The sequence below is a fragment of the Oncorhynchus mykiss genome, chromosome 14, assembly GCF_013265735.2.
Source record: "Oncorhynchus mykiss isolate Arlee chromosome 14, USDA_OmykA_1.1, whole genome shotgun sequence".
Lineage (NCBI taxonomy): Eukaryota > Metazoa > Chordata > Actinopteri > Salmoniformes > Salmonidae > Oncorhynchus > Oncorhynchus mykiss.
In genome coordinates, this window is record NC_048578.1 from 21263370 (window position 1) to 21289520 (window position 26151).

General features: G+C 44.5%; 1 protein-coding gene across 7 annotated transcripts in view; it reads right to left on the reverse strand.

The window, feature by feature from the left end:
- Positions 1–2757: 2757 nt before the first annotated feature.
- The window catches only part of diaph2 (diaphanous-related formin 2), a 693877-nt gene continuing 670483 nt past the window's right edge, over positions 2758–26151 (reverse strand). For all 7 annotated transcript variants that reach the window (XM_036943140.1, XM_036943138.1, XM_036943139.1 and 4 more), the window contains one exon: positions 2758–3636. In XM_036943140.1, coding sequence (XP_036799035.1) covers positions 3572–3636 — 65 coding nt within the window. In that variant the 3' untranslated portion in view covers positions 2758–3571. The remainder of the gene's footprint in view (positions 3637–26151) is intronic.

Genomic DNA, 26151 nt, shown 5'->3' on the forward strand with positions numbered 1-26151 from the left:
CTATGTAGGGAACAGTGTGCCTCTGTGTAACTTACCACCCCAATCTTACATATTAACTGAATAGGACTCATCACATTTCATGAATATGTACACTTCTCCCAGGCAACTCTCATGAACATTGCACCGTATGAATATATGAAATTGATGAAACTTGGGCCTGTGAGGCTTCTAAGACGAGGGTTGCAACAAACCGACTCATCAGGCACCTCGTTGGGAGACTGTTAAAACAGCAAATCTTCATCTATTCAGTCATAAGTCAAGCACAGCCACTGCTTTCCTCCCAAGCTTCTGTTCCGATCACTGGGAAAGGCATGATTTTCTGCACACAGTTTTGCCAGCAGTGATATGGCATAATTGAGACATCACGTTATGGCGAGCATTTACTCACGCCATAAGCAGTAGGTCAAGGGAGGGTGTGTGGAAGCTTCCCTTACTAAGACAGCCACCATGTTGTCAGCATAGACCCTCAATGTATTCCACTGGGTACGGTTTCCTTGTGGGGGAAAGCGACCATTTCTCTCGCATCTGCTTACTGCTCAGACATGGAAGGGACAAGCATGCTCTAGGCACACTCTGTGAATATGGAATTAATCCGTGCAACAAAAAAAAAGAAGGAAAAGAGGGGGAAAAAAATCTCAAATGGCTCCTAATGTGAGCACATTGCTCAGAGCTTTATTTTCCTTGCGGTCGACTGAATGCTCAAACTAGCCTTTATGCATTCTATTTCTTTCCCTTTCATATGACCATTTTGTTTCGTATGACATCTTGTCAAATGAGTGTGAAGTCCGGGCAGGTTATGCTGCGATTAGGAAACTGCTAGTAACGGGAAAGCTCTTAGCACTGACATCAAGAAACACGGCCTTTCATAACACAGCCACAAAAAACATGGGAAAGAAATATGAACACAATAAAAACGATTTGAAAGGGTTTCACAATTTCAATAGAATGTTAGCCCCCCTCCTGAGAACCCATGCACATCTTTCCCTCCCTGACAAGCTAAAGGCTTAGCATGCTAAAACCACTAAGACATTTAGAAGTTTAACTGGAGAAGACAGGCTAATGTTTTAGCATGCTAAAGCTAGTTAGCTATTCAGGAGCTCGACTGGCTCGTGTAGTCTCCTGCTCAATGAAAGCATTTGTCACTAGTTACCACGGTCACAAAATAATTCCCCCCCCCCATATTTTTTTTTTTTTTTTTTTTTACAAATTCTCATCTTAAAAAGTGATTTTATACCTTAAAATTGTTCCTTTTATACCTAACTTTAACCACACTGCTAACCTTAAGCATAAACCTAATCCTAACCTTAAATTAAGACCAAGAAGCACATTTTTTGCCCCATGTATTTTTACGATTGCTAATTTTGACTTTGTGCTTGTGCTATCTAGTGGAAACCAGCCTTTTGCTGAGGCATACTGTACAGTGCCTTCAGAAAGTTTTGTTGTGTTACATTTTGTTGTGTTACAGCCGGAATTTAAAATGGACAACGTTGAGATTTTCTGTCACTTGCCTACACACAATACCCCATAGTGTCAAAGTGAAATTATGTTTTTAGAAATGTTTACAAATTCATAAAAAATGTAAAGCTGAAATGTCTTGAGTCAATAAGTATTCAACCCCTTTGTTACGGCAAGCCTAAATAAGTTCAGGTGTAAAAATGTGCTTAGCAAGTCACATAATAAGTTGCATTGACTCACTTGGTGTGCAATAATAGTGTTTAACATGGTTTTTGAATAACTACTTCATCTCTGTTCCTCACACATACAATTATCTGTAAGGTCCCTCAGACGAGCAGTGAATTTCAAACACAGATTCAAAGATGGGATGTCTTCCAATGCCTCGCAAAGAAGGGCACCTATTGGTAGATGGGTAAAAAAAACTCAGTTCCTAACTCAGTTGCCAGAGAGGAAGGAAATCGCTGAGGGATTTCACCATGAGGCCAATGGTGACTTTAAAACTGTTCCAGTTTAATAGCTGTGATAGGAGAAAACTGAGGATGGATCAACAACACTGTAGTTACGCCACAATACTAACCTAAATGACAGAGTGAAAAGAAGAAAGCCTGTACAGAATAAAAATATTCCAAAACATGCATCCTGTTTGCAATAAGGCACTAAATTAGAACTGCAACAAAATATGGCAAAGAAATTAACTTTATGTCCTGAATAGAAAGCATTATGTTTGTGGCAAATCCAACACAACACATCACTGTGTATCACTCTTCATATTTTCAAGCATGGTGGTGGCTGCATCATGTTATGCCTATGCTTGTCATTGGCAAGGACTAGGGCAGGGTTTCCCAAACCTGGTCCTCCAGTACCCCCCAACAGTACACATTTTATTGTAACCCTGGACAAGCACACCTGATTCAACTTGTCAACTGTACTGATTATTGTATTTTTTTAATTTAAATTGAAAACATGGCTCAAATCAATCCAAACCTCTACACATGAGTTATCTGTGCTCAGTTATCTGAGTGGCCTAGTTACAGTTTTGACTTAAATCAGCTTGAAAATGTATGGCAAGACTTGAAAATGGCTGTCTAGCAATGATCAACAACCAACATGACAGAGATAAATAATTATTTTGAGAATGACGTGCAAATATTGTACAATCCAGGTGTGCAAAGCTCTTAGAGACTTACCCAGAAAGACTCAGTTGTAATCGATGCCAAAGGTGTAACATGTATTGACTCAGGGGTGTGAATACTTATGTAAATTAGATATGTTTTTCATTTTCAATACATGTGCAAAAATATCTAAAAAAAAACATGTTTAGTACACTAAGGAATTTGACATCTCTGGGAGAAAAACAATGAATATGATGCTTTCTCTACCACAACATATGGAGAATTCAGTCATATACTCTAAAGATCACTGATGCATATTTACAGTTCTGTATCCTTGTTGTGAGACATATTATGCATAATATTATCGGATTCATTCGGGGGAAAATAATCTTTCACAAATAAAGGGGTTCACACCAATTAACTGTTAACGCCACAGTTGAATAAAAGCAGAATAGAGAAACAAAGCTTTGTTAGATGTGGTTAGTCAGAATGCACTAGAGGTCAGTCCTCACTGGAGAGATGTCTGTTCTCTAGTTACATCCCTACTCATCCAATCGGAAGTACATGACCAGAGATGAGAGGACAGGTGTGGCAGTTTTTAGGAGGGTTGGGTTGTCTGACAGATATAGTGAAGTTCTGTGAGCCTATATGACAATTTGAGCAACCAAGTACAGTTTTTTTTCTCCCCAAGACAACCAAAGCTTTACAGTCATGTACAGGCAAAGCCATGACAAAGTAGATAATAAATATGTAAGGCAGTCAGACCAACAGTATGACTATTGAATATCCTGTGTGATGATGTCCTGTTCTTGTTTTCTCAGTTACTCTTAGGTTCTTTAGGGGCCTTTTGTTTTCTTCAAGACCTGGCAGTGTGTGTGTGTGTGTGTGTGTGTGTGTGTGTGTGTGCCACGCAGCTGAGGTCCATCCCTCCTACTAGACGTCCTCAGATTCTCCTCGCAGGCCTCTTTGGCACTTATCTAACGTCTTCTGGTAGGCGCGGGCCATCATCGAGCCTGGGGGTTTCCATTGTGGCGCGACCGAGACCTTTCCAGGACCGCGCGGCGGGTGTCTGAAGAGAGAGAGACAGAAAATAAGAAAGAGGGAGATGGAGAGCGAGAGAGGGAAAAAAAGAGAACAGGAAAGTGTTGTTAGAGTCATAGTAACACAAAGAGGGTGTGAGGGGTAGGAGAGGAGGAGGGAGAGAAACATCAATAACAGAACCCAAGCTGATTAAGAAGACAGCAGCACGGTGGAGGGGAAGAGACAAGAGGGGCCTGGAGTGGCGGTGCTTGCGTCTAGTGTCATAATAACTGCCAAGGAAGAGCACAAACACAGCACACAACACACAGAGTGAGCAGGGGAGAGAGAGAGAGAGACAGAGTGCGAGTGAACAGGGGAGATGAGGAGATCAGAATTACCATAATTAGGCAGATAGCCGCTAATTATCAAAATCCAGAAAAGAGCTGTTCAATTCTACAACCACCTAAAAGGAAGCAATTCCAAAACCTTCCATAACAAAGAAATTCCCTACAGAGAGATGAACCTGGAGAAGAGTCCCCTAAGCAAGCTGACCCCAAGGCTCTCTAGAATAAACAGACCCCACAGAGGCCCAGGACAGCAACACAATAAGACCCAACCAAATCATGAGATAACAAAAAGATAATTACTTGACATTGGAAAGAATTACCAAAAAAACTGAGCAAACTAGAATGCTATTTCACCCTAAACAGAGAGTACACAGTGGCAGAATACCTGACCACTATGACTGACCCAGTCAATTAAGGAAAGTTTTGACTATGTACAGACTGAGCATAGCCTTGCTATTAAGAGAGGCCGCCGTAGGCAGACCTGGCTCTCAAGAGAAGACAGGCTATCTGCAAAGTACCCACAAAATGAGGTGGAAACTGTGCTGTACTTCCTAACCCCCTGCCAAATGTATGACCATATTAGATACACATATTTCCCTCAGATTAAACAGAGGCACAAATAATTAAAAAACTAATCCAATTTTGATACACTCCCATATATTTGGGGTGAAATACCACAGTGTGCCATCACAGAAGCATTATTTGTGACCTGTTGTCACAAGAAAAGGGCAACCAGAGAAGAACAAACACCATTATAAATATAACCCATATTTATGTTTATTTATTGTCCCTTTGTACTTTAACTATTTGCACATCGTTACAACACTGTATATAGACATAATATAACATTTGAAATGTCTCTATTCCATTGGAACTTATGTGAGTGTAATGTTTACTGTTCATTTTATATTGTTTCACTTATCTTGCTTCACTTGCTTTGGCAATGTAAACATATGTTTCCAATGCCAATAAAGCCCTTCGAATTGAATTGAGAGAGAAGGAGTGAGTAGGGGAGAGAGAGAGAGAGAGAGAGTTAGTGAGAAGGGGAGAGCGAGTGAGAATGAGTGACTGAGTGAGCAGGGGAGAGAGAGAGAGAGTGAGTGAGCAGGGGAGAGAGAGGGAAAGCGCGAGAGATCGAGAGAGCACGAGTGAGCATGGGAGAGATTATTTTATTTCATTTTATTGTTTATTTCACTTTTGTTTATTATCTTTTTCACTTGCTTTGGCAATGTAAACATATGTTTTCCATGCCAATAAAGCCCTTAAGTTGAATTGAAATTTAATTGAGAGAGAGAGAGTGCAAGTGAGCAGGGGAGAGGGAGAGAGCGAGTGAGCAGTGGAGAGGGAGAGAGAGCGAGAGAGCAGGGGAGAGGTAGAGAGAGAGTGAGAGCAGGGCAGAGAGCGAGTGAGCAGTGGAGAAGGAGAGAGAGAGAGAGCAGGGGAGAGGGAGAGAGAGAGTGAGCAGGGCAGAGGGAGAGAGCGAGTGAGCAGTGGAGAGGGAGAGAGTAAGTAGTTGAGAGGAAGAGAGAGTGCGAGTGAGCAGGAGAGAGAGATATAGAGTGAGTGAGCAGGAGAGAGAGATATAGAGCGAGTGAGCAGGAGAGAGAGATATAGAGCGAGTGAGCAGGAGAGAGAGCTAGAGAGTCAGTGAGCAGGGGAGACAGAGAGAGCTAGAGAGAGTGAGTGAGCAGTAGAGAGAGAGGGATAGTGATAGAGCAGGGGAGAGGGAGAGAGCGAGCAAGCAGGGGAGACAGAGAGAAAGCGAGCAGGGGAGACGGAGAGAGAGCGAGAGAGTGAGCAGGGGAGAGAGCGAGAGAGAGAGGTGGTTTCCTTTGGTTAGTTTCAGACAGGCATGATGAGGTGCGTTGTTGTTCATTTCAGTCTTCCAATATTTCCGTAAGAGGTTTCACTCCGGCTGCCCCTGTGAGCCAACCAGCTGGGAACACTTTGGGTAGGCTGCGTCGGCCCACTCTCACCTCTCCATAATAGAGTTATACAAACACCTCCTCCCCTCCAAAAGGCCAACTATGGCTGCCCATGGCTACTCATGGCACCGGCCCCGCCATGCAAGGTGGCAGGTGGGTTGGGCGGCACTGGATGGCCAGGAAGCGAGGTATCCACGGAAACAAGGTAGCTAGCTACGCCCACACGAGCCTCCCCTGGCGGTCTCCAAATCTGGCGCTGCCATGGTGGTGCCCATTACTCAGTGCCAGCTGTGGGGTGCCAGGCGTCCCGGGCTGGGCGTTGTTTAATGGCGCCGGCTCCATCCATCACGTCAGGTAATGAGCTAAGAGTGATTGTGACGGCGGCGGTGTGCATATGTCTCCACCACCAGGATTCCCAACAGACGCCTCAGATGGAGGGAGAACATGCAGATGGTGCACAGGAGGAGAGGGGGGAGAAGGATGGAGGAGAGAGAGTTGTGAGGGGTAAGAGATCGGGACAGAGTAAAAAAGAGAAAGAGAGGGAGAGAAAGAAAGCAAAGCAGATATAAAAAAGAGAGTTAGGAACCTAGAGATAGAAAAGAGAGCAAGCGAGAGAGAGAGGGAGATAGAAAGAGAGCATGCGAGAGAGAGAGAGATAGAAAAGAGAGCAAGCGAGAGAGAGAGGGAGATAGAAAGAGAGAGCATGCGAGAGAGAGAGAGATAGAAAAGAGAGCAAGCGAGAGAGAGAGGGAGATAGAAAGAGAGAGCATGCGAGAGAGAGAGAGATAGAAAAGAGAGCAAGCGAGAGAGAGAGAGAGATAGAAAGAGAGAGCAAGTGAGAGAGAGAGAGATAGAAAAGAGAGCAAGCGAGAGAGAGAGAGAGAGCGAGAGATAGAAGAGAGCAAGTGAGAGAGAGAGAGAGATAGAAAAGAGAGCAAGCGAGAAATAGAGAGCGAGCGAGAGATAGAAAGAGAGAGCAAGCGAGAGAGAGAGAGAGATAGAAAAGAGAGCAAGCGAGAGAGCGAGAGAGAGATAGAAAGAGAGCAAGCGAGAGAGAGAGAGAGAGAGAGAGAGAGAGAGGTAGAGAGCGAGACAGAGAAATCCAGAGAGATAGACTGTATATGCATGGAAAGTGAGAGTTGTGCTATATGCTTCTTGTTGCATTGAGTTGGTGAAAGTTACAGCCTGCGACCTTCTGAATTTGGCATGCTCCGTATTGCAAAGAACATCTGAGTGACAATCCTCAATCACCCTCTCTTTCATCCATTCCATCTTCAAAAACGCTTCCAAGGGTTTCAACGTGCCTGAGGGGCAAGCTCAAACTCCTTTCGCAGGCGCCAAATGTTCCACGCAAACCACCACCAATGTTAAAAAAAACAAATAAAACGGGAGACCAAGGAAGAACTTTTATAAAATCCTGAAAACCTCCATGTCCGATTTCTCGCCTTTGCAATTTGCAATTCCAATCAATGTGACCTCATTTCGGGGCGATAGCTCGCCTTTAACGTTGAGCCCATCAGAACAGCAGTGCTTGGAGAATACAGTTCTCCTCCCTTTAATACTGGGGTCAGAATTGACTGTATCTATTACCAGACGTGGGAGGGAGAAGAGGAGGAGGAGAGAGGAGAGATGAAAGACAAAATGGAGAGGGACTGGGCATGGCCAAGAGATGAAGAGGAGGATGGAGCAAGAAAAAACAAACATTTCACCACTTCCAGGAAATTATTTTCGTCTTCGGTTTGGAATTGCTTTGAAGATTTTAAGTTATACATTATGTGCTAAAGACTAAAAGATGTTCTTGAACTTGTTCGGTACTGCAAACAACCGGCCATTGTGTGAGGAAGGTTGACATTGGAAATGCACAAGTTAAATTGGTCGACATGAAGAGACTTGAACATCTTCTTGAACTTGTTCATTAGAGTGAAGAACAAGCCACTGATTGTAGAAGGTGGAAATTGGAAATGGTTCAAAACCATCACCGCAAGTTGAATGCCAATGACTGTTCTAAGGTCGTCATAACGAGACACAAAACATCTTCAAGAGAATCAAACATCTTAAAATGATTTGGTGCATTGTTTGCCAGCCATTGAGTGCAGAAATTAAAACAAAAAATGTAAACCATTACCAGAAAAGATTGCCTTTTCATTCAGGAGACCGCACAACAGTTAACATGGGTAATTGCATCAAGCCTATTGTTAAAGGTATGGGGAAGCTTGTACTTCCTTCACTCACGCCGCCAAACTTACCCTAGTAAAACTGACTATCCTACCGATCCTCGACTTCGGCGATGTCATCTACAAAATAGCTTCCAATACTCTGCTCAGCAAACTGGATGCAGTTTATCACAGTGCCATCCGTTTTGTTACTAAAGCACCTCATACCACCCACCACTGCGACCTGTATGCTCTAGTCGGCTGGCCCTCGCTACATATTCGTAGCCAGACCCACTGGCTCCAGGTCATTTACAAGTCCATGCTAGGTAAAGCTCCGCCTCATCTCAGTTCACTGGTCACGATGGCAACACCTACCCGTAGCACGCGCTCCAGCAGGTGTATCTCACTGATCATCCCTAAAGCCAACACCTCATTTGGCCGCCTTTCGTTCCAGTTCTCTGCTGCCTGTGACTGGAACGAATTGCAAAAATCGCTGAAGTTGGAGACTTATCTCCCTCACCAACTTTAAACATCTGCTATCTGAGCAGCTAACCGATCGCTGCAGCTGTACATAGTCCATCAGTAAATAGCCCACCCAATTTACCTACCTCATCCCCATACTGTTTTTATTCATTTACTTTTCTGCTCTTTTGCACACCAGTATCTCTACCTGCACATGACCATCTGATAATTTATCACTCCAGTGTTAATCTGCAAAATTGTAATTATTCGCCTACATCCTCATGCCTTTTGCACACAATGTATATAGACTCTTTTTTTTCTCTACTATGTTATTGACTTGTTTATTGTTTACTCCATGTGTAACTCTGTGTTGTTGTCTGTTCACACTGCTATGCTTTATCTTGGCCAGGTTGCAGTTGTAAATGAGAGCGTGTTCTCAACTAGCCTACCTGGTTAAATAAAGGTGAAATAAAAATAAGAAAAGGGAAGAAAAAAAAGTGCGCAGTAAATTCAAATGCATCTCCCCTTGGAGGATACCTCAGAGTGGAACCATCTCCCCTTGGAGGATACCTCAGAGTGGAACCATCTCCCCTTGGAGGATACCTCAGAGTGGAACCATCTCCCCTTGGAGGATACCTCAGAGTGGAACCATCTCCCCTTGGAGGATACCTCAGAGTGGAACCATCTCCCCTTGGAGGATACCTCAGAGTGGAACCATCTCCCCTTGGAGGATACCTCAGAGTGGAACCATCTCCCCTTGGAGGATACCTCAGAGTGGAACCATCTCCCCTTGGAGGATACCTCAGAGTGGAACCATCTCCCCTTGGAGGATACCTCAGAGTGGAACCATCTCCCCTTGGAGGATACCTCAGAGTGGAACCATCTCCCCTTGGAGGATACCTCAGAGTGGAACCATCTCCCCTTGGAGGATACCTCAGAGTGGAACCATCTCCCCTTGGAGGATACCTCAGAGTGGAACCATCTCCCCTTGGAGGATACCTCAGAGTGGAACCATCTCCCCTTGGAGGATACCTCAGAGTGGAACCATCTCCCCTTGGAGGATACCTCAGAGTGGAACCATCTCCCCTTGGAGGATACCTCAGAGTGGAACCATCTCCCCTTGGAGGATACCTCAGAGTGGAACCATCTCCCCTTGGAGGATACCTCAGAGTGGAACCATCTCCCCTTGGAGGATACCTCAGAGTGGAACCATCTCCCCTTGGAGGATACCTCAGAGTGGAACCATCTCCCCTTGGAGGATACCTCAGAGTGGAACCATCTCCCCTTGGAGGATACCTCAGAGTGGAACCATATCCCCTTGGAGGATACCTCAGAGTGGAACCATAACCCCTATGAGGATACCTCCGAGTGGAACCATCTCCCCTTGGAGGATACTTTAGAGTGGAACCATATCCCCTATGAGGATACCTCAGAGTGGAACCATTTGCTTCTCAATAGCCTTTCCAGTTCTTATCGTCCGGTCTAAAAACTCCTCCAGTTCGCATCATCAGTTCTAAAACTCCTCCAGTTTGCATCATCAATTCTAAAACCCCTCCAGTTTGCATCGTCAGGTATAAAACCCTCCCAGTTCACATCATCAATTCTAAAACCCCTCCAGTTTGCATCGTCAGGTATAAAACCCTCCCAGTTCACATCATCAGCTCTAAAACCCCTCCAGTTTGCATCATCAATTCTAAAACCCCTCCAGTTCGCATCGGCAGGTATAAAACCCTTCCAGTTCACATCATCAGTTCTAAAAACCCTCTCCCTCACCAACTTTAAACATCTGCTATCTGAGCAGCTAACCGATCGCTGCAGCTGTACATAGTCCATCAGTAAATAGCCCACCCAATTTACCTACCTCATCCCCATACTGTTTTTATTCATTTACTTTTCTGCTCTTTTGCACACCAGTATCTCTACCTGCACATGACCATCTGATAATTTATCACTCCAGTGTTAATCTGCAAAATTGTAATTATTCGCCTACATCCTCATGCCTTTTGCACACAATGTATATAGACTCTTTTTTTTCTCTACTATGTTATTGACTTGTTTATTGTTTACTCCATGTGTAACTCTGTGTTGTTGTCTGTTCACACTGCTATGCTTTATCTTGGCCAGGTTGCAGTTGTAAATGAGAGCGTGTTCTCAACTAGCCTACCTGGTTAAATAAAGGTGAAATAAAAATAAGAAAAGGGAAGAAAAAAAAGTGCGCAGTAAATTCAAATGCATCTCCCCTTGGAGGATACCTCAGAGTGGAACCATCTCCCCTTGGAGGATACCTCAGAGTGGAACCATCTCCCCTTGGAGGATACCTCAGAGTGGAACCATCTCCCCTTGGAGGATACCTCAGAGTGGAACCATCTCCCCTTGGAGGATACCTCAGAGTGGAACCATCTCCCCTTGGAGGATACCTCAGAGTGGAACCATCTCCCCTTGGAGGATACCTCAGAGTGGAACCATCTCCCCTTGGAGGATACCTCAGAGTGGAACCATCTCCCCTTGGAGGATACCTCAGAGTGGAACCATCTCCCCTTGGAGGATACCTCAGAGTGGAACCATCTCCCCTTGGAGGATACCTCAGAGTGGAACCATCTCCCCTTGGAGGATACCTCAGAGTGGAACCATCTCCCCTTGGAGGATACCTCAGAGTGGAACCATCTCCCCTTGGAGGATACCTCAGAGTGGAACCATCTCCCCTTGGAGGATACCTCAGAGTGGAACCATCTCCCCTTGGAGGATACCTCAGAGTGGAACCATCTCCCCTTGGAGGATACCTCAGAGTGGAACCATCTCCCCTTGGAGGATACCTCAGAGTGGAACCATCTCCCCTTGGAGGATACCTCAGAGTGGAACCATCTCCCCTTGGAGGATACCTCAGAGTGGAACCATCTCCCCTTGGAGGATACCTCAGAGTGGAACCATATCCCCTTGGAGGATACCTCAGAGTGGAACCATAACCCCTATGAGGATACCTCCGAGTGGAACCATCTCCCCTTGGAGGATACTTTAGAGTGGAACCATATCCCCTATGAGGATACCTCAGAGTGGAACCATTTGCTTCTCAATAGCCTTTCCAGTTCTTATCGTCCGGTCTAAAAACTCCTCCAGTTCGCATCATCAGTTCTAAAACTCCTCCAGTTTGCATCATCAATTCTAAAACCCCTCCAGTTTGCATCGTCAGGTATAAAACCCTCCCAGTTCACATCATCAATTCTAAAACCCCTCCAGTTTGCATCGTCAGGTATAAAACCCTCCCAGTTCACATCATCAGCTCTAAAACCCCTCCAGTTTGCATCATCAATTCTAAAACCCCTCCAGTTCGCATCGGCAGGTATAAAACCCTTCCAGTTCACATCATCAGTTCTAAAAACCCTCTCCCTCACCAACTTTAAACATCTGCTATCTGAGCAGCTAACCGATCGCTGCAGCTGTACATAGTCCATCAGTAAATAGCCCACCCAATTTACCTACCTCATCCCCATACTGTTTTTATTCATTTACTTTTCTGCTCTTTTGCACACCAGTATCTCTACCTGCACATGACCATCTGATAATTTATCACTCCAGTGTTAATCTGCAAAATTGTAATTATTCGCCTACATCCTCATGCCTTTTGCACACAATGTATATAGACTCTTTTTTTTCTCTACTATGTTATTGACTTGTTTATTGTTTACTCCATGTGTAACTCTGTGTTGTTGTCTGTTCACACTGCTATGCTTTATCTTGGCCAGGTTGCAGTTGTAAATGAGAGCGTGTTCTCAACTAGCCTACCTGGTTAAATAAAGGTGAAATAAAAATAAGAAAAGGGAAGAAAAAAAAGTGCGCAGTAAATTCAAATGCATCTCCCCTTGGAGGATACCTCAGAGTGGAACCATCTCCCCTTGGAGGATACCTCAGAGTGGAACCATCTCCCCTTGGAGGATACCTCAGAGTGGAACCATCTCCCCTTGGAGGATACCTCAGAGTGGAACCATCTCCCCTTGGAGGATACCTCAGAGTGGAACCATCTCCCCTTGGAGGATACCTCAGAGTGGAACCATCTCCCCTTGGAGGATACCTCAGAGTGGAACCATATCCCCTTGGAGGATACCTCAGAGTGGAACCATAACCCCTATGAGGATACCTCCGAGTGGAACCATCTCCCCTTGGAGGATACTTTAGAGTGGAACCATATCCCCTATGAGGATACCTCAGAGTGGAACCATTTGCTTCTCAATAGCCTTTCCAGTTCTTATCGTCCGGTCTAAAAACTCCTCCAGTTCGCATCATCAGTTCTAAAACTCCTCCAGTTTGCATCATCAATTCTAAAACCCCTCCAGTTTGCATCGTCAGGTATAAAACCCTCCCAGTTCACATCATCAATTCTAAAACCCCTCCAGTTTGCATCGTCAGGTATAAAACCCTCCCAGTTCACATCATCAGCTCTAAAACCCCTCCAGTTTGCATCATCAATTCTAAAACCCCTCCAGTTCGCATCGGCAGGTATAAAACCCTTCCAGTTCACATCATCAGTTCTAAAAACCCTCCAGTTTGCATCATCAATTCTAAAACCCCTCCAGTTCGCATCGTCAGGTATAAAACCCTCCCAGTTCACATCATCAGTTCTAAAACCCCTCAAGTTTTCATCATCAATTCTAAAACCCTTCCAGTTCGCATCTTCAGGTATAAAACCCTTCCAGTTCGCATCATCAGGTATAAACGCCCATCTTCCCTCCCCACATCAATCTAGTGACAACAACTGCACAAACAGTGGCCATTACAGCTATTCTCTACACAGAAATTAAAACACTTATCCAACACCCATAGACACACACACTATACAAGGACAACCACACATCAGACAACTTCAATGGTATTTCTGTCTTCTGGTTTTGATGGCTTCCTTTACCTGCTTCTCCCCGAGGCGACATCTTTCAGTTAGTGAAGACACAGAAGCACAAGAGAAGGAGAAAGGAGGAATTGACAAAAGAAGAACAGCATTCCTGGTTACAGTGGGGACTTGTCTAGCTCTCACAGAACTTAATTAAATGCAAATGACTGGCATTGTTTCTCAAGTGGTAAAGCAGCGCACCAAGGGGCATGGGTAAAGAGTGACGTACACATCACACACACTCTAAGGGGTGTATCACAATGATCCACGCCACAGGGAGACAGCGTCTATAAGCAAAGGGTAATACGAAGTTAGGATGCCAACATGACTAAACAGTCTAACCGCACGCACGCACACGCACAGCTCTCGTCTGATTGGCTGAAAGGCGTGCTGAGAAAATGCCATTTCATGTTGTGATGGAGTGATAGGGGAGCTCCCGCATCTCTGGTGCGTTCCCTCCAAAAGAGATTAAAACCCATAATGGGTTTTGTGTTACTGTCATCTTTTACTAATTACACAGAATTACATCATCAGCGGGGCCTGTGATCTGAACGCTAAGGGAAAGCCTGTCAGTCATCTATCAAAGCCTTCCCAGTAAGACCTTCCAGGGATCCCTATAAACAGAAAGACGATTCAGGATGATGAATGTTAAAGTTCATTACCATCTGGGATAGCCAAGGTTTGGGACAACTACAAAGACACACTGTTCGTATCCATCAGGGTTAAGAAAACAGTGGATAAGGTAAACATAATCACCATCCTTCTCTTAGGATGAGAAAACATACACAGCAGACCAGGCCTAGGTTCTGTTTCTTCTGGATTGTGATTGAATAGGGTTTTTCTGCATACTGAATCCTTACTCAAATTATTTGTTGACACACAAGTGCACGCATCCCCATACACACTACCACCCCCCAAAACCCACCCAAACACAATACTTTACATTTCAATAAGACACAAGCAATAAGGGGTAATTAAATATTTTCTGTGCCACATGTCAACACACAGTGTTTACTCCCAGTTCTCTGAGAGTTAGGCTCCCCACTGCTGCTTCTACAAGAGTATGTGGACACCCCTTCAAATTAGTGGATTCGGCTCACAAGCTCACAGAATGGGACTGCCGAGTGCTGAAGTGCGAAGCGTGTAAAAATCTTCTGACCTCGGTTGGAACCCTCACTACAGAGTTCCAAACTGCCTTTGGAAGCTATGTCAGCACAATAACTGTTCATTGGGAGCTTCATTAAATGGGTTTCCGTTGCTGAGCAGCAGCACACAAGCCTAAGATCACCATGTGCAATGCCAAACGTCGGTTGGAGTGATGTAAAGTTCACCGCCATTGGACTCTGGAGTGGTGGAAAAGCGTTGTCTGGAGTAATGAATCACGCTTCACCTTCTGGCAGTCCGACGGACAAATCTGGGTGGAAAATGCTACCTGCCCCAATGCATAGTGCCAACTGTAAAGTTTGGTGGAGGAGGAATAATGGTCTGGGGCTGTTTTTCATGGTTCGGGCTAGGCCTCTTAGTTCCAGTGAAGGGAAATCTTAATGCTATAGTATACAATGACATTCTAGATGATTCTGTGCTTCCAACTTTGTGGCAACAGTTTGGGGAAGGCCCTTTCCTGATTCAGCACGACAATACCTCCATTCACAAAGCCTGGTCCATACAGAAAGGGTTTGTCAAGATCGGTGTGGAATAAATTAACTAGCCTGTACAGAGCCCTGACCTCCTCCCCATCGAACACCTTTGGGATGAATTGGAACACCGACTGCGAGCCAGGCCGAATCACCCTACATCAGTGCCCGAAGGCTCTTGCGGCTGAATGGATGCAAGTCCCTGCCACAATGTTCCAACATCTATTGTAAAGCCTTCCCCTCAAGAGTAGAGGCTGTTATAGCAGCAAAGGAGGGACCAACTCCATATTAATGCCCATGATTTGGGAATGAGATTTTTGACGAGCAGGTGTCCACATACTATTGGCCCTCAAATCTTCTCCCTCGCCTCACCCAGGGCTGGTGGCTGCAGAGTAATGGAGCTCCCAGAAACACCACAAACAAGATATATAAATGGGATGCAGGGGGGAGAACAGCTATTTATTTGGCTTTCACTTACAGGGTTTCAGGAGCAAAACTACGGTTTGCACCACAACAGAGGCTCTTTCAAAGGTAAGATCATTTTTTGGGGATGTGGAAAAACTGGAATCCAACTGAAGGGTAACTTCAGTTTTGGAGGAGGGGATGGGGGAAAGCTGGAGAGAAAGCGGGTGAGAGAGAAAGAGAGAGGGGGAGAAGGAGGAAGAGAGAAAGGGGAGAAGGAGAGTGGAAGAGGGGGAGGAGTGGAGGGATGGAGGTCAAAATAACATGGCCAGACTGTGACCCATTAAAATCAGTCTTTAGGTGATCTATCAGTTGCAGTTGAAATGTATAGTCTACAACACAGACTTAATTTAGGAGGTTTAGGGGATTACTAGGAGCAGCCTCCTGCATGACTTTACATTTAGGAGGTTTAGGGAATTACTAGGAGCAACCTCCTGCATGACTTTACATTTAGGAGGTTTAGGGGATTACTAGGGGCAACCTCCTGCATGACTTTATATTTAGGAAGATTAGGGGATTACTAAAAGCAACCTCCTGCATGACTTTACATTTAGGAGGTTTAGGGGATTACTAGGAGCAACCTCCTGCATGACTTTACATTTAGGAAGATTAGGGGATTACTAGGAGCAGCCTCCTGCATGACTTTACAATTAGGAAGATTAGGGGATTACTAGGAGCAGCCTCCTGCATGACTTTACATTTAGGAAGATTAGGGGATTACTAGGAGCAGCCTCCTGCATGACTTTACATTTGTCTGATCGGCTTCTGTTAAAGGCATACATTCATTAGCTGCGTGACAGCGTCTAAGAAAATACAGTAGATTGACAGACGTGGAGGGACGCATTATCAATAAAATAGCATTTGGATTGTGTAACAAATATAACACTGTCATATACCGTCCAAGTTGCATTGATTTACGTAAACTCCCTCTGAACATTGCTATCTATTTCCTAACTCTAACTCAACAAACAGCTAGAGCTCACTCAAAGCTTGTTTTATTCACACAGCATTTAATTGTTCGAAGGATGTCATGTAAGGCAATGTCTCAAGTCTGGTATTTGGTGAACAAGGCTTTTGAACAAGACCTTTGGTCTTAAGTAATGTCAGTTAAATGAGCATACGGGGCGTCAGGAGATTTGAGGGGTGGGTGTGTGTGCGGTATGTGTGTGTGTTCTTCACATGGTCTGCATCAGACGGAAGAAGGGATCAGAGTGACGTGAGAAAAGAAACACAAACTACGGTCGTGGATAAACATGCTGAGGCAAGATGCTGAAATTCTCCCCACTCTCCAGTTCTCTCTCTCTCTCTCTTTTTTCGTTATTTTTCTCTCTCACTCACTTTCTCCCCATCTCTCTCTCTCCGACTGATGCGAGTCATCAGGGACCTGGATGGAGCTAATCTTTGCTTGTCTCTCTCATGTCCGTTTCGTAGATTTCAATCACGCACTGGGTCGTCTGTGATGTAGCACGTTGCTCGCCGCACACACACTGATGAATGACCCAGATACTCAATACAACCTATTCTCTCTCCCAACCCCAACTGCCCCTCTCTCACAAATCTACCTTAAGGACTGCATTAAAGTACTGACCGGCCGGGCCCTTTAGCCCCTTATTTGAAAAGATGCAGCATCTTAACTCATTTTGCTACAGGCCTTGCTTTTTCCTTTGCCCACTACTGTACCGCTCCACTCCCCACTCACTCCTCACCCCACACTCCTCCATTGTCCGCTGCCCCCTCTCCCTCGTTCTCTCTCTCCCCTGCTCGCTGTGGCTGAAAGGGGAGTAGGGGCTGAGAGTAATGTCTCTTGACAGCTCGGCACACAATACGGCGCAGGAGAGCTGGAAATCACTACACGTGTCCATAAACAAATGCTTATTTTTAGAGGAAAGAAAGGGTACTAGTTTATCTCCTCAGCGGGACGGCCTTGACAGGTTTGTACCAGGGACAAACAGTAAGACGGGAAAAGAGATAAAAGCTGTGTGTGAATGTGTGTGTGTGTGTCAATCTCAAAAGAAAAGTCCAAACGCCTTCCTCTGCAGCCTAGCTTGTGCTCTGTCCTCTATTTTTGATTGAAAACAACAAGCTTGACAGGCAGCTGGTACTTATGATCTCTCATTGCGCCATCTCACATTCAGAGATCCCTTCTGATATCTGGACTGGAGGTGATTTATTTAGCCACAGAACAATGCTTCCTGGCATTCTTCGGACCCGTCGAGGCAACACACAAACGCACCAAAAAGCAGAAAGATGAAAACGTTCTTGCAATCGATCAAGCGCCAGCGGCAAACTCTCATTCATGATCATCTTCTCAGTACTAGATTTCAGGAAGCAGTCTTCAAGAAAAAAAAACTTCAACTGTGCATCCACTCCTCAAATGGTCAGTGTGCCTTCTCAATGCATGTTTGAGATTCACCACTAGGCTAGCTGTCCGTATTGACAAAAGGCTAGCGTTGGGTTGGGGTATATAATGCTGTGGGGATGCTAGTATGGACAGTGGGCCTTTGGGGGGGGGGGGGGTCATTAGCAGCCTGAGCCTGCAGCCGGGGGGCAATCTGGGTTTGGAGTCAGCAATGGACACAGATGGGGTCTGGGGCAGCTAGGGCCTTTTCCAGGACAGCAGGTAATCAATCCATCAGGACCCGACACAGGGCTGCCCGAGGGGGACCATCGCTGATGCTCCAAGACTGATTGGGGGCTCGGCAGGAGGCCAGGGTGGGCATCGGGGCCCTAACTGCTCCAGTGAGAACAGAGCTGGGCCGAGCTCAACCACGAGCCAGTAAACTGACCTGGTTCAGCACAGCACAGCTCGGCTTGTCTCTGCCTCGCCACCGCTTGTCATCTGTACCCGTGTGGTAAAGTGGCTGCGGCCAAAAACACACCTTTAACCATAACATATCATTCCATGATACCATAGGCCAACATCAATCAAAACACTTAGAGAAATGGGAGCATCTCTCCCCTTGGCGAAAAAAACACAACACTGTCTCCATTACCTAGAATCCCTCACCATCCAATTCAACCAAATGTCACCACAGAAATATCTGTGAATTGCCTGTAATTATATGTGTGACCTGAATGCATGTATGTATGTAAGCAGGCAGAGAGGATAACAGGGAGTGCGGAGGAGCCTAATTGCTGCAGACACTCTTGCTCCTGCTGGAGCCGCTTAAACAAGGGTCTAATTCTGAGGCCTGCAGAAGGAGAGCTAAGCCCGCAGCACCGCTTTGATTAACAGCGAGAATCAGTAGACAGAGAGATAGTTAGACAAATTGATGCTAAGATATAGTTTGACAGACAGATGGGAGTGTAAATGGATGGTTTGGCAGAGTGATAAAGTAAATAGACTGATGGATCACCAAACAAATACAGGAACAAAATGCCGGGTTGTGGAAACAAAAGCCTCGGTGATGATGGGAATGCCAGATAATGCCGGGTTGTGGAAACAAAAGCCTCGGTGATGATGGGAATGCCAGATAATGCCGGGTTGTGGAAACAAAAGCCTCGGTGATGATGGGAATGCCAGATAATGCCGGGTTGTGGAAACAAAAGCCTCGGTGATGATGGGAATGCCAGATAATGCCGGGTTGTGGAAACAAAAGCCTCGGTGATGATGGGAATGCCAGATAATGCCGGGTTGTGGAAACAAAAACCTCTTGGATGATGGGAACGCCAGATAATGCCGGGTTGTGGAAACAAAAACCTTGGTGATGATGGGAACGCCAGATCATGCCGGGTTGAGGAAACAAAAACCTCTTGGATGATGGAACGCCAGATAATGCCGGGTTGTGGAAACAAAAGCCTTGGTGATGATGGGAACGCCAGATAATGCCGGGTTGTGGAAACAAAAGCCTTGGTGATGATGGGAACACCAGATAATGCCGGGTTGTGGAAACAAAAGCCTTGGTGATGATGGGAACACCAGATAATGCCGGGTTGTGGAAACAAAAGCCTCGGTGATGATGGGAACATAAGATAATGCCGGGTTGTGAAAACAAAAGCCTTGGTGATGATGGGAACGCCAGACAGAAAGATAAACACAGATAGATCATGTTGATACGAGGGTGGATTGTTGGGGGTTTTGGTGGGGAGATTGATAGATTTTTTATTCTATTTGTTTGCCCAAAACGAGAGTTGATTTAGCTGTATACTTGTTCTGAGGGTGCCTGTTGTTCCCGCTCTGAAGGGGGAGGGGTTCTATGTAGAAATCCATCCTTTTAAACCACACGGTGAGAGAGGACTGACACATATTCATACAAATCCACAACATGACAGTGGGGATTTGAGGGCCCACCCTTAAACTAGCGTAAATCTCTGAGGGAGGTAACGACGCCATTACGATGTGCTAAACTTTGACCTTGGGAAGAGCGCTAAGGGCTGGGGGTTGGTGGGAGGATGAGAGAGGGAGTGGAGTAAAATAATACAACCAGGGATGAATAGGAGGGTAAACACACATAGGATGTTTACGCACCTATTTGTTGAAGTATATAGTGCTTACACACCTTTTAGACTCCATTTTAGCATCAGCATTCACATTACTCACCGCCAATGAACTCATTGTCATCACATTCATCGATCTTTTCCTTTAATATACATCCCTGAATAACACCAAACATGTCAATATAATAGTCCTACAGTACTGAGCTGATGGGATGCCTACTTTAAGACTCAAAACAAAATGGCTGCCCTGACAACTCAATGCCTCATTGGATTCCGTTGATGACCTCAAAATGACAAGACAGGGGCATTGGAGGGTCTGAAAGGGTCCGTCTCCTACTCTGCTGTTCCTTCAGGGACCTGAGGGGGACCAAGCGGGCACCGCGAGACAGCCCTGAGAAGTGTTGCAGGGCTTTTAATAGACAGCGGGGCCCAGAAAATCATGGCCTTTAGAGGTGCTGCATCTCTCACTGTCTGACAGCCTACAGGGGCTTTGGCTCCTACAATGACACCTTCAGAGTGCACTCTCAATGACACACACGCACAGGTGCATATCCTCAGATACACTTAGGAGGCAGGCACAAAAACACACACAGTGAGCGACGGCCTAGTGTTTAGAGAACAGGCCAGCAACCGGAGGGTTGCCAGTTCAAATCCAGGGTCCGATGGGAAGAATTTGGCGGGAAGTGTACTGGCAACCAAGTCCTAGATGCCATTACCTGCCATTGTGCCTGTGAGCAAAGCACTTAACCCCCCACAACAACAGCTCCCTGGGTGCCCAGTGTGGCTGCCCAGTGTGGCATCCCAGTGTGGCTGCCCAGTGTGGCATCCCAGTGTGGCAGCCCAGTGTGCCACCTCTCCAAAACCTCTATATACATGTTTGTGTACTGTATGTGTGTCTTTAAGAGGGGTTGGGCTAAAAGAGAAAGTGACATTTCAGTTGGACCTTGTGTGCAATTGACCAATAAAGTGATCTTATACACACACGCACAGATGAAGAGACAAAGACACACCCATTCACAAACCATGAGAAATAACACCTGATGAGTGGACTCTAAGCAGCCTATTGAGATTGTGAAAACAGACCAGTATTCACCTGAGAACGGGGTTATGAAAAGAAGTGTTGCTGCCATAGTAAAAGATCACAATATACTTCTATAAAAGAACAACAACAGCATGCAGTAAATATCCACAGTGAAAAATAGGCAAAGAACAGCTATTATGACCATTGTTTAGTAATATGGGTCTGGATATATGGAATCTAATGTGCCTCAGATACCCCGCAGGTACTGTACTCTGCACACCCAAACACACAAGTCCCTTGTTTCTCATCACAAAACCTCAAACTATAAGTTTGCAAAAAGTCTACCCTGGGAAATTTTTCCCCACAAGAAAACGTGCCCCCGGGCACCTTCTCAAACCTGGTTACTTTCATCAGGACCCTCTCCCATCCTCGCCTTATGGTGTTAAAGACATTTTTTTATGTGTTCCAGCGCACAAAAAGAGCCAAGACAAATCATGGCGGTGCAGTGAGGGTATAAAAGGAGCCTCTTTCCTCAACAACATCAGACCCATTTGGTGAAGAAGATGCCAAAGATGCTGTGTTTCGCGTGGCTTGGCATTAAAGACAGAGTGAGCTCTCTCTTCTCTCCACTCTAAATCATTAATCGGTTGGCGCTCCCGGATGTACACAAATCAACCTGGTATGGGCCGCACTTCACTCTTTCCCATGATGCTTTGTACTTAGGATGTGAAGTCTAGCACTTTGATTTATCTGATGCCCTCTCAGCTAAGGGAGGGGAGGCAAGTGAGGTGGCATGTTACTGCATCATACTCATTCTAAAGGGCCAAGGCGGAATGTGCAGTTCCCTCCTCAATACCCTGTAGGAAACTGATTCTCGAACAGTACAAAAGGAGATACGAAAGCCTATATCTAAATCACTGCAATCAACTGACAGAGAGTAAGAGTCCTCCAGAGGAATCCATTTAATAGGACTCGATTTCAAAGAAACGTTGTAGATGTTCAGTATGACTGGATGTTTAAGTAAGGTTGTAGATGTTCAGTATGACTGGATGTTTAAGTAAGGTTGTAGATGTTCAGTACGACTGGATGTTTAAGTAAGGTTGTAGATGTTCAGTATGACTGGATGTTTAAGGTTGTAGATGTTCAGTATGACTGGATGTTTAAGTAAGGTTGTAGATGTTCAGTATGACTGGATGTTTAAGTAAGGTTGTAGATGTTCAGTATGACTGGATGTTTAAGGTTGTAGATGTTCAGTATGACTGGATGTTTAAGTAAGGTTGTAGATGTTCAGTATGACTGGATGTTTAAGGTTGTAGATGTTCAGTATGACTGGATGTTTAAGTAAGGTTGGAGATGTTCAGTATAACTGGATGTTTAAGTAAGGTTGTAGATGTTCAGTATGACTGGATGTTTAAGTATGGTTGTAGATGTTCAGAATAACTGGATGTTTAAGGTTGTAGATGTTCAGTAAGACTGGATGTCTAAGTAAGGTTGTAGATGTTCAGTATGACAGGAAGTTAAAAGTAAGGTTGTAGATGTTCAGTATGACTGGATGTTTAAGGTTGTAGATGTTCAGTATGACTGGATGTTTAAGTAAGGTTGTAGATGTTCAGTAGACTGGATGTTTAAGGTTGTAGATGTTCAGTATGACTGGATGTTTAAGTAAGGGTGTAGATGTTCAGTATAACTGGATGTTTAAGTAAGGTTGTAGATGTTCAGTATGACTGGATGTTTAAGTAAGGTTGTAGATGTCCAGTATAACTGGATGTTTAATGTTGTAGATGTTCAGTATAACTGGATGTTTAAGTAAGGTTGTAGATGTTCAGTATAACTGGATGTTTAAGTAAGGTTGACGATGTTCAGTATGACTGGATGTTTAAGGTTGTAGATGTTCAGTATAACTGGATGTTTAAGGTTGTAGATGTTCAGTATGACTGGATGTTTAAGGTTGTAGATGTTCAGTATGACTGGATGTTTAAGTAAGGTTGTAGATGTCACAGTGCAAACAGTCTGCTCTGTTGCTTTTCACTTTGAGAGCTAAAATATGTAGGTTATGCAGGCATCTTCCTTAATCACGGCTGCCACTTACTCTGTGTAGCACAGTTAGGGTTCCACTACTGACCTGGGACATGTGTGGGTGTGTGTGTGTTTTAGGTTGTTTTCCACACGGAGCGCACCAACATGTCCCTCAAGACATCCCGGGCGACAATGGATCTTTGCAGGAATAAAAAATTCATCACTTATTTATCAAAAAGGAAGACGATTTTTCTGCAGAGAAGCCCCCGAGAGATGGCATTCACATGCCAGCACCGGCGCCACTTTACCCGCAAGGTTTTCAATAAAACAAGCAAACAACACGATTCCAACACCTATAAATAAGTGATTGTTCCTGAATAAAGTGATGTACACAGGTCCTCTCGCCGAGGCTCCTCATCACTCTTTTATGGGGCTTTGCTTTGCCCCTTCGGAGGAGCGGGGGAGCAGGGGAACAAGGGAAATCGGTAACAAGGGAAACAGGGACGTGGTTGTGGATGTGGCTCCTGTTCCGGAACCCAATTTGGTGGCACAACATTGGTTAGGATCCCAAAGTGTATTTTGAAGCATTTACGAGTGCAAACAGCAACACGGGAGGAGGCTGTCACCTTCCTCTCTGCCTCTCTGTTTTCTCTCTGTATCTTTCTCTCTCCGTGACTCTTTCTCCCTGTGTATCTGCATCATGATAACATGCTGTAAAAGCCCCACCCTCGGAGCTGTGTTTGTTTTTACTTCCCTGTTTCTCTTTCATTCAATCGGAGCGACAGGGTGTGCAGTAAGCGGTTTGAACATCTCAGTGGATGGCTCGCCAGATGCTTGGGCGTCTGTCATTGTGAGCTATTGTTAGCTAGTTTTTTGATTAGGTTTATATGAGGAAAAGCCATGAAATATAAGAAAATTCTGAGAATATGAGACATGATCAGTAGTGACCCCTACACGTGGCTGTAACCTGGCTGTCACCTGGCTGTAACTTGGCTGTCACCAGGCTGTAACTTGGCTGTCAACAGGTTGTCACCTGGCTGTTACTTGTCTGTCACCTGGCTGTAACTTGGCTGTCACCTGGCTGTCATCAGGCTGCAACTTGGCTGTCACCTGGCTGTCACCTGGCTGTCACCTGGCTGTAACCTGGCTGTAACCTGGCTGTAACCTTGCTGTCATCAGGCTGCAACTTGGCTGTCGCCTGGCTGTCGCCTGGCTGTAACATGGCTGTCACCTTGCTACAACTTGGCTGTAACCTAGCTGTCATAGTCCCTCCTGGTAGAAACACAAACATACAACCAGTAGTGAAAACTGATTCTCCAGTCCTATTAGAGAATCTCCAGTCCTATTAGAGAATCTCCAGTCCTATTAGAGAATCCCCAGTATTATTAGAGAAACTCTAGTACTATTAGAAAATATTCAGTCCTATTAGAGAATCTCCAGTCCTATAAGATAATCTCCAGTCTTATTAGAGAATCCCCAGTATTATTAGAGAAACTCTAGTACTATTAGAAAATATTCAGTCCTATTAGAGAATCCCCAGTCCTATTAGAGAATATCCAGTCCTATTAGAGAATCTCCAGTCCTATTAGAGAATCTCCAGTCCTATTAGAGAATCTCCAGTCCTATTAGAGAATCTCCAGTCCTATTAGAGAATCTCCAGTCCTATTAGAGAATCTCCAGTCCTATTAGAGAATCTCCAGTCCTATTAGAGCATCTCCAGTCCTATTAGAACATCCCCAGTACTATTAGAAAATCTCCAGCAATATTAGAGAATCCCCAGTACTATAAGATAATCTAAAGTACTATTAGAGAATCTCCAGTACTATTAGAGAATCTCCAGGATTATTAGAGAATCTCAAGAACTATTAGAGAATCTCCAGGATTATTAGAGAATCTCAAGTACTATTAGAGAATCTCCAGTGCTATTAGAGAATCTCCAGTGCTATTAGAGAATATCCAGTGCTATTAGAGAATATCCAGTGCTATTAGATAATCTAAAGTAGTATTAGAGAATCTCCAGTATTATTAGAGAATCTCAAGTACTATTAGAGAATTTCCAGTGCTATTAGAGAATATCCAGTGTTATTAGAGAATATCCAGTGCTTTTGGAGAATATCCAGTGCTATTAGATAATCTAAAGTAGTATTAGAGAATCTCCAGTATTATTAGAGAATCTCAAGTACTATTAGAGAATTTCCAGTGCTATTAGAGAATTTCCAGTGCTATTAGAGAATATCCAGTGTTATTAGAGAATATCCAGTGCTTTTGGAGAATATCCAGTGCTATTAGATCATCTAAAGTACTATTAGAGAATATACAGTATTATTAGAAAATATCCAGTACAATTAGATAATCTCAAGTACTATTAGAGAATATCCAGTACTATGAGAGAATATACAGTCCTATTAGAGAATCTCCAGTCCTATTAGAGAATCTCCAGTCATATTAGAGCATATCCAGTATTATTAAAGAATCTTCTGCAATATTAGAGAATATCCAGTACTATTAGAGAATCTCCAGTCCTATTAGAACATATCCAGTCCTATTATAACATCTCCAGTCGTATTGGAACATCTCCAGTCCTATTAGAGAATCTCCAGTAATAATAGAGAATATCCAGTATTATTAGAGAATCTCCAGTATTATTAGAGAATCTCCAGTATTATTAGAGAATCTCTAGTACTATTAGAGAATATCCAGTACTATTAGAGAATCTCTAGTACTATTAGAGCATTTCCAGTACTATTAGAGCATTTCCAGTACTATTAGAGCATCTCCAGTACTATTAGAGAATCTCCAGTACTATTAGAGAATCTCCAGTACTATTAGAGAATCTCCAGTACTATTAGAGAATCTCCAGTACTATTTCAGCATCAGTTTCCAGAAGATCTACGTGTGTTGTGTGTTGTTCAGAAACCAGTTACAAAACAGACACATGTACACACGCATACACTACAGCCCATCCACACACATCACAACCATCCCCCCACACATACGAACACAGACACCCTACAACCCATCCATACACACAGACGCCCTACAACCCATCCATACACAGACGCCCTACAATCCATCCATACACACAGACGCCCTACAATCCATCAACACACACAGACGCCTTACAACCCATCCATACACACAGACGCCCTACAATCCATCAACACACAGACGCCCTACAACTCATCCATACACACAGACGCCCTACAATCCATCCATACACACAGACGC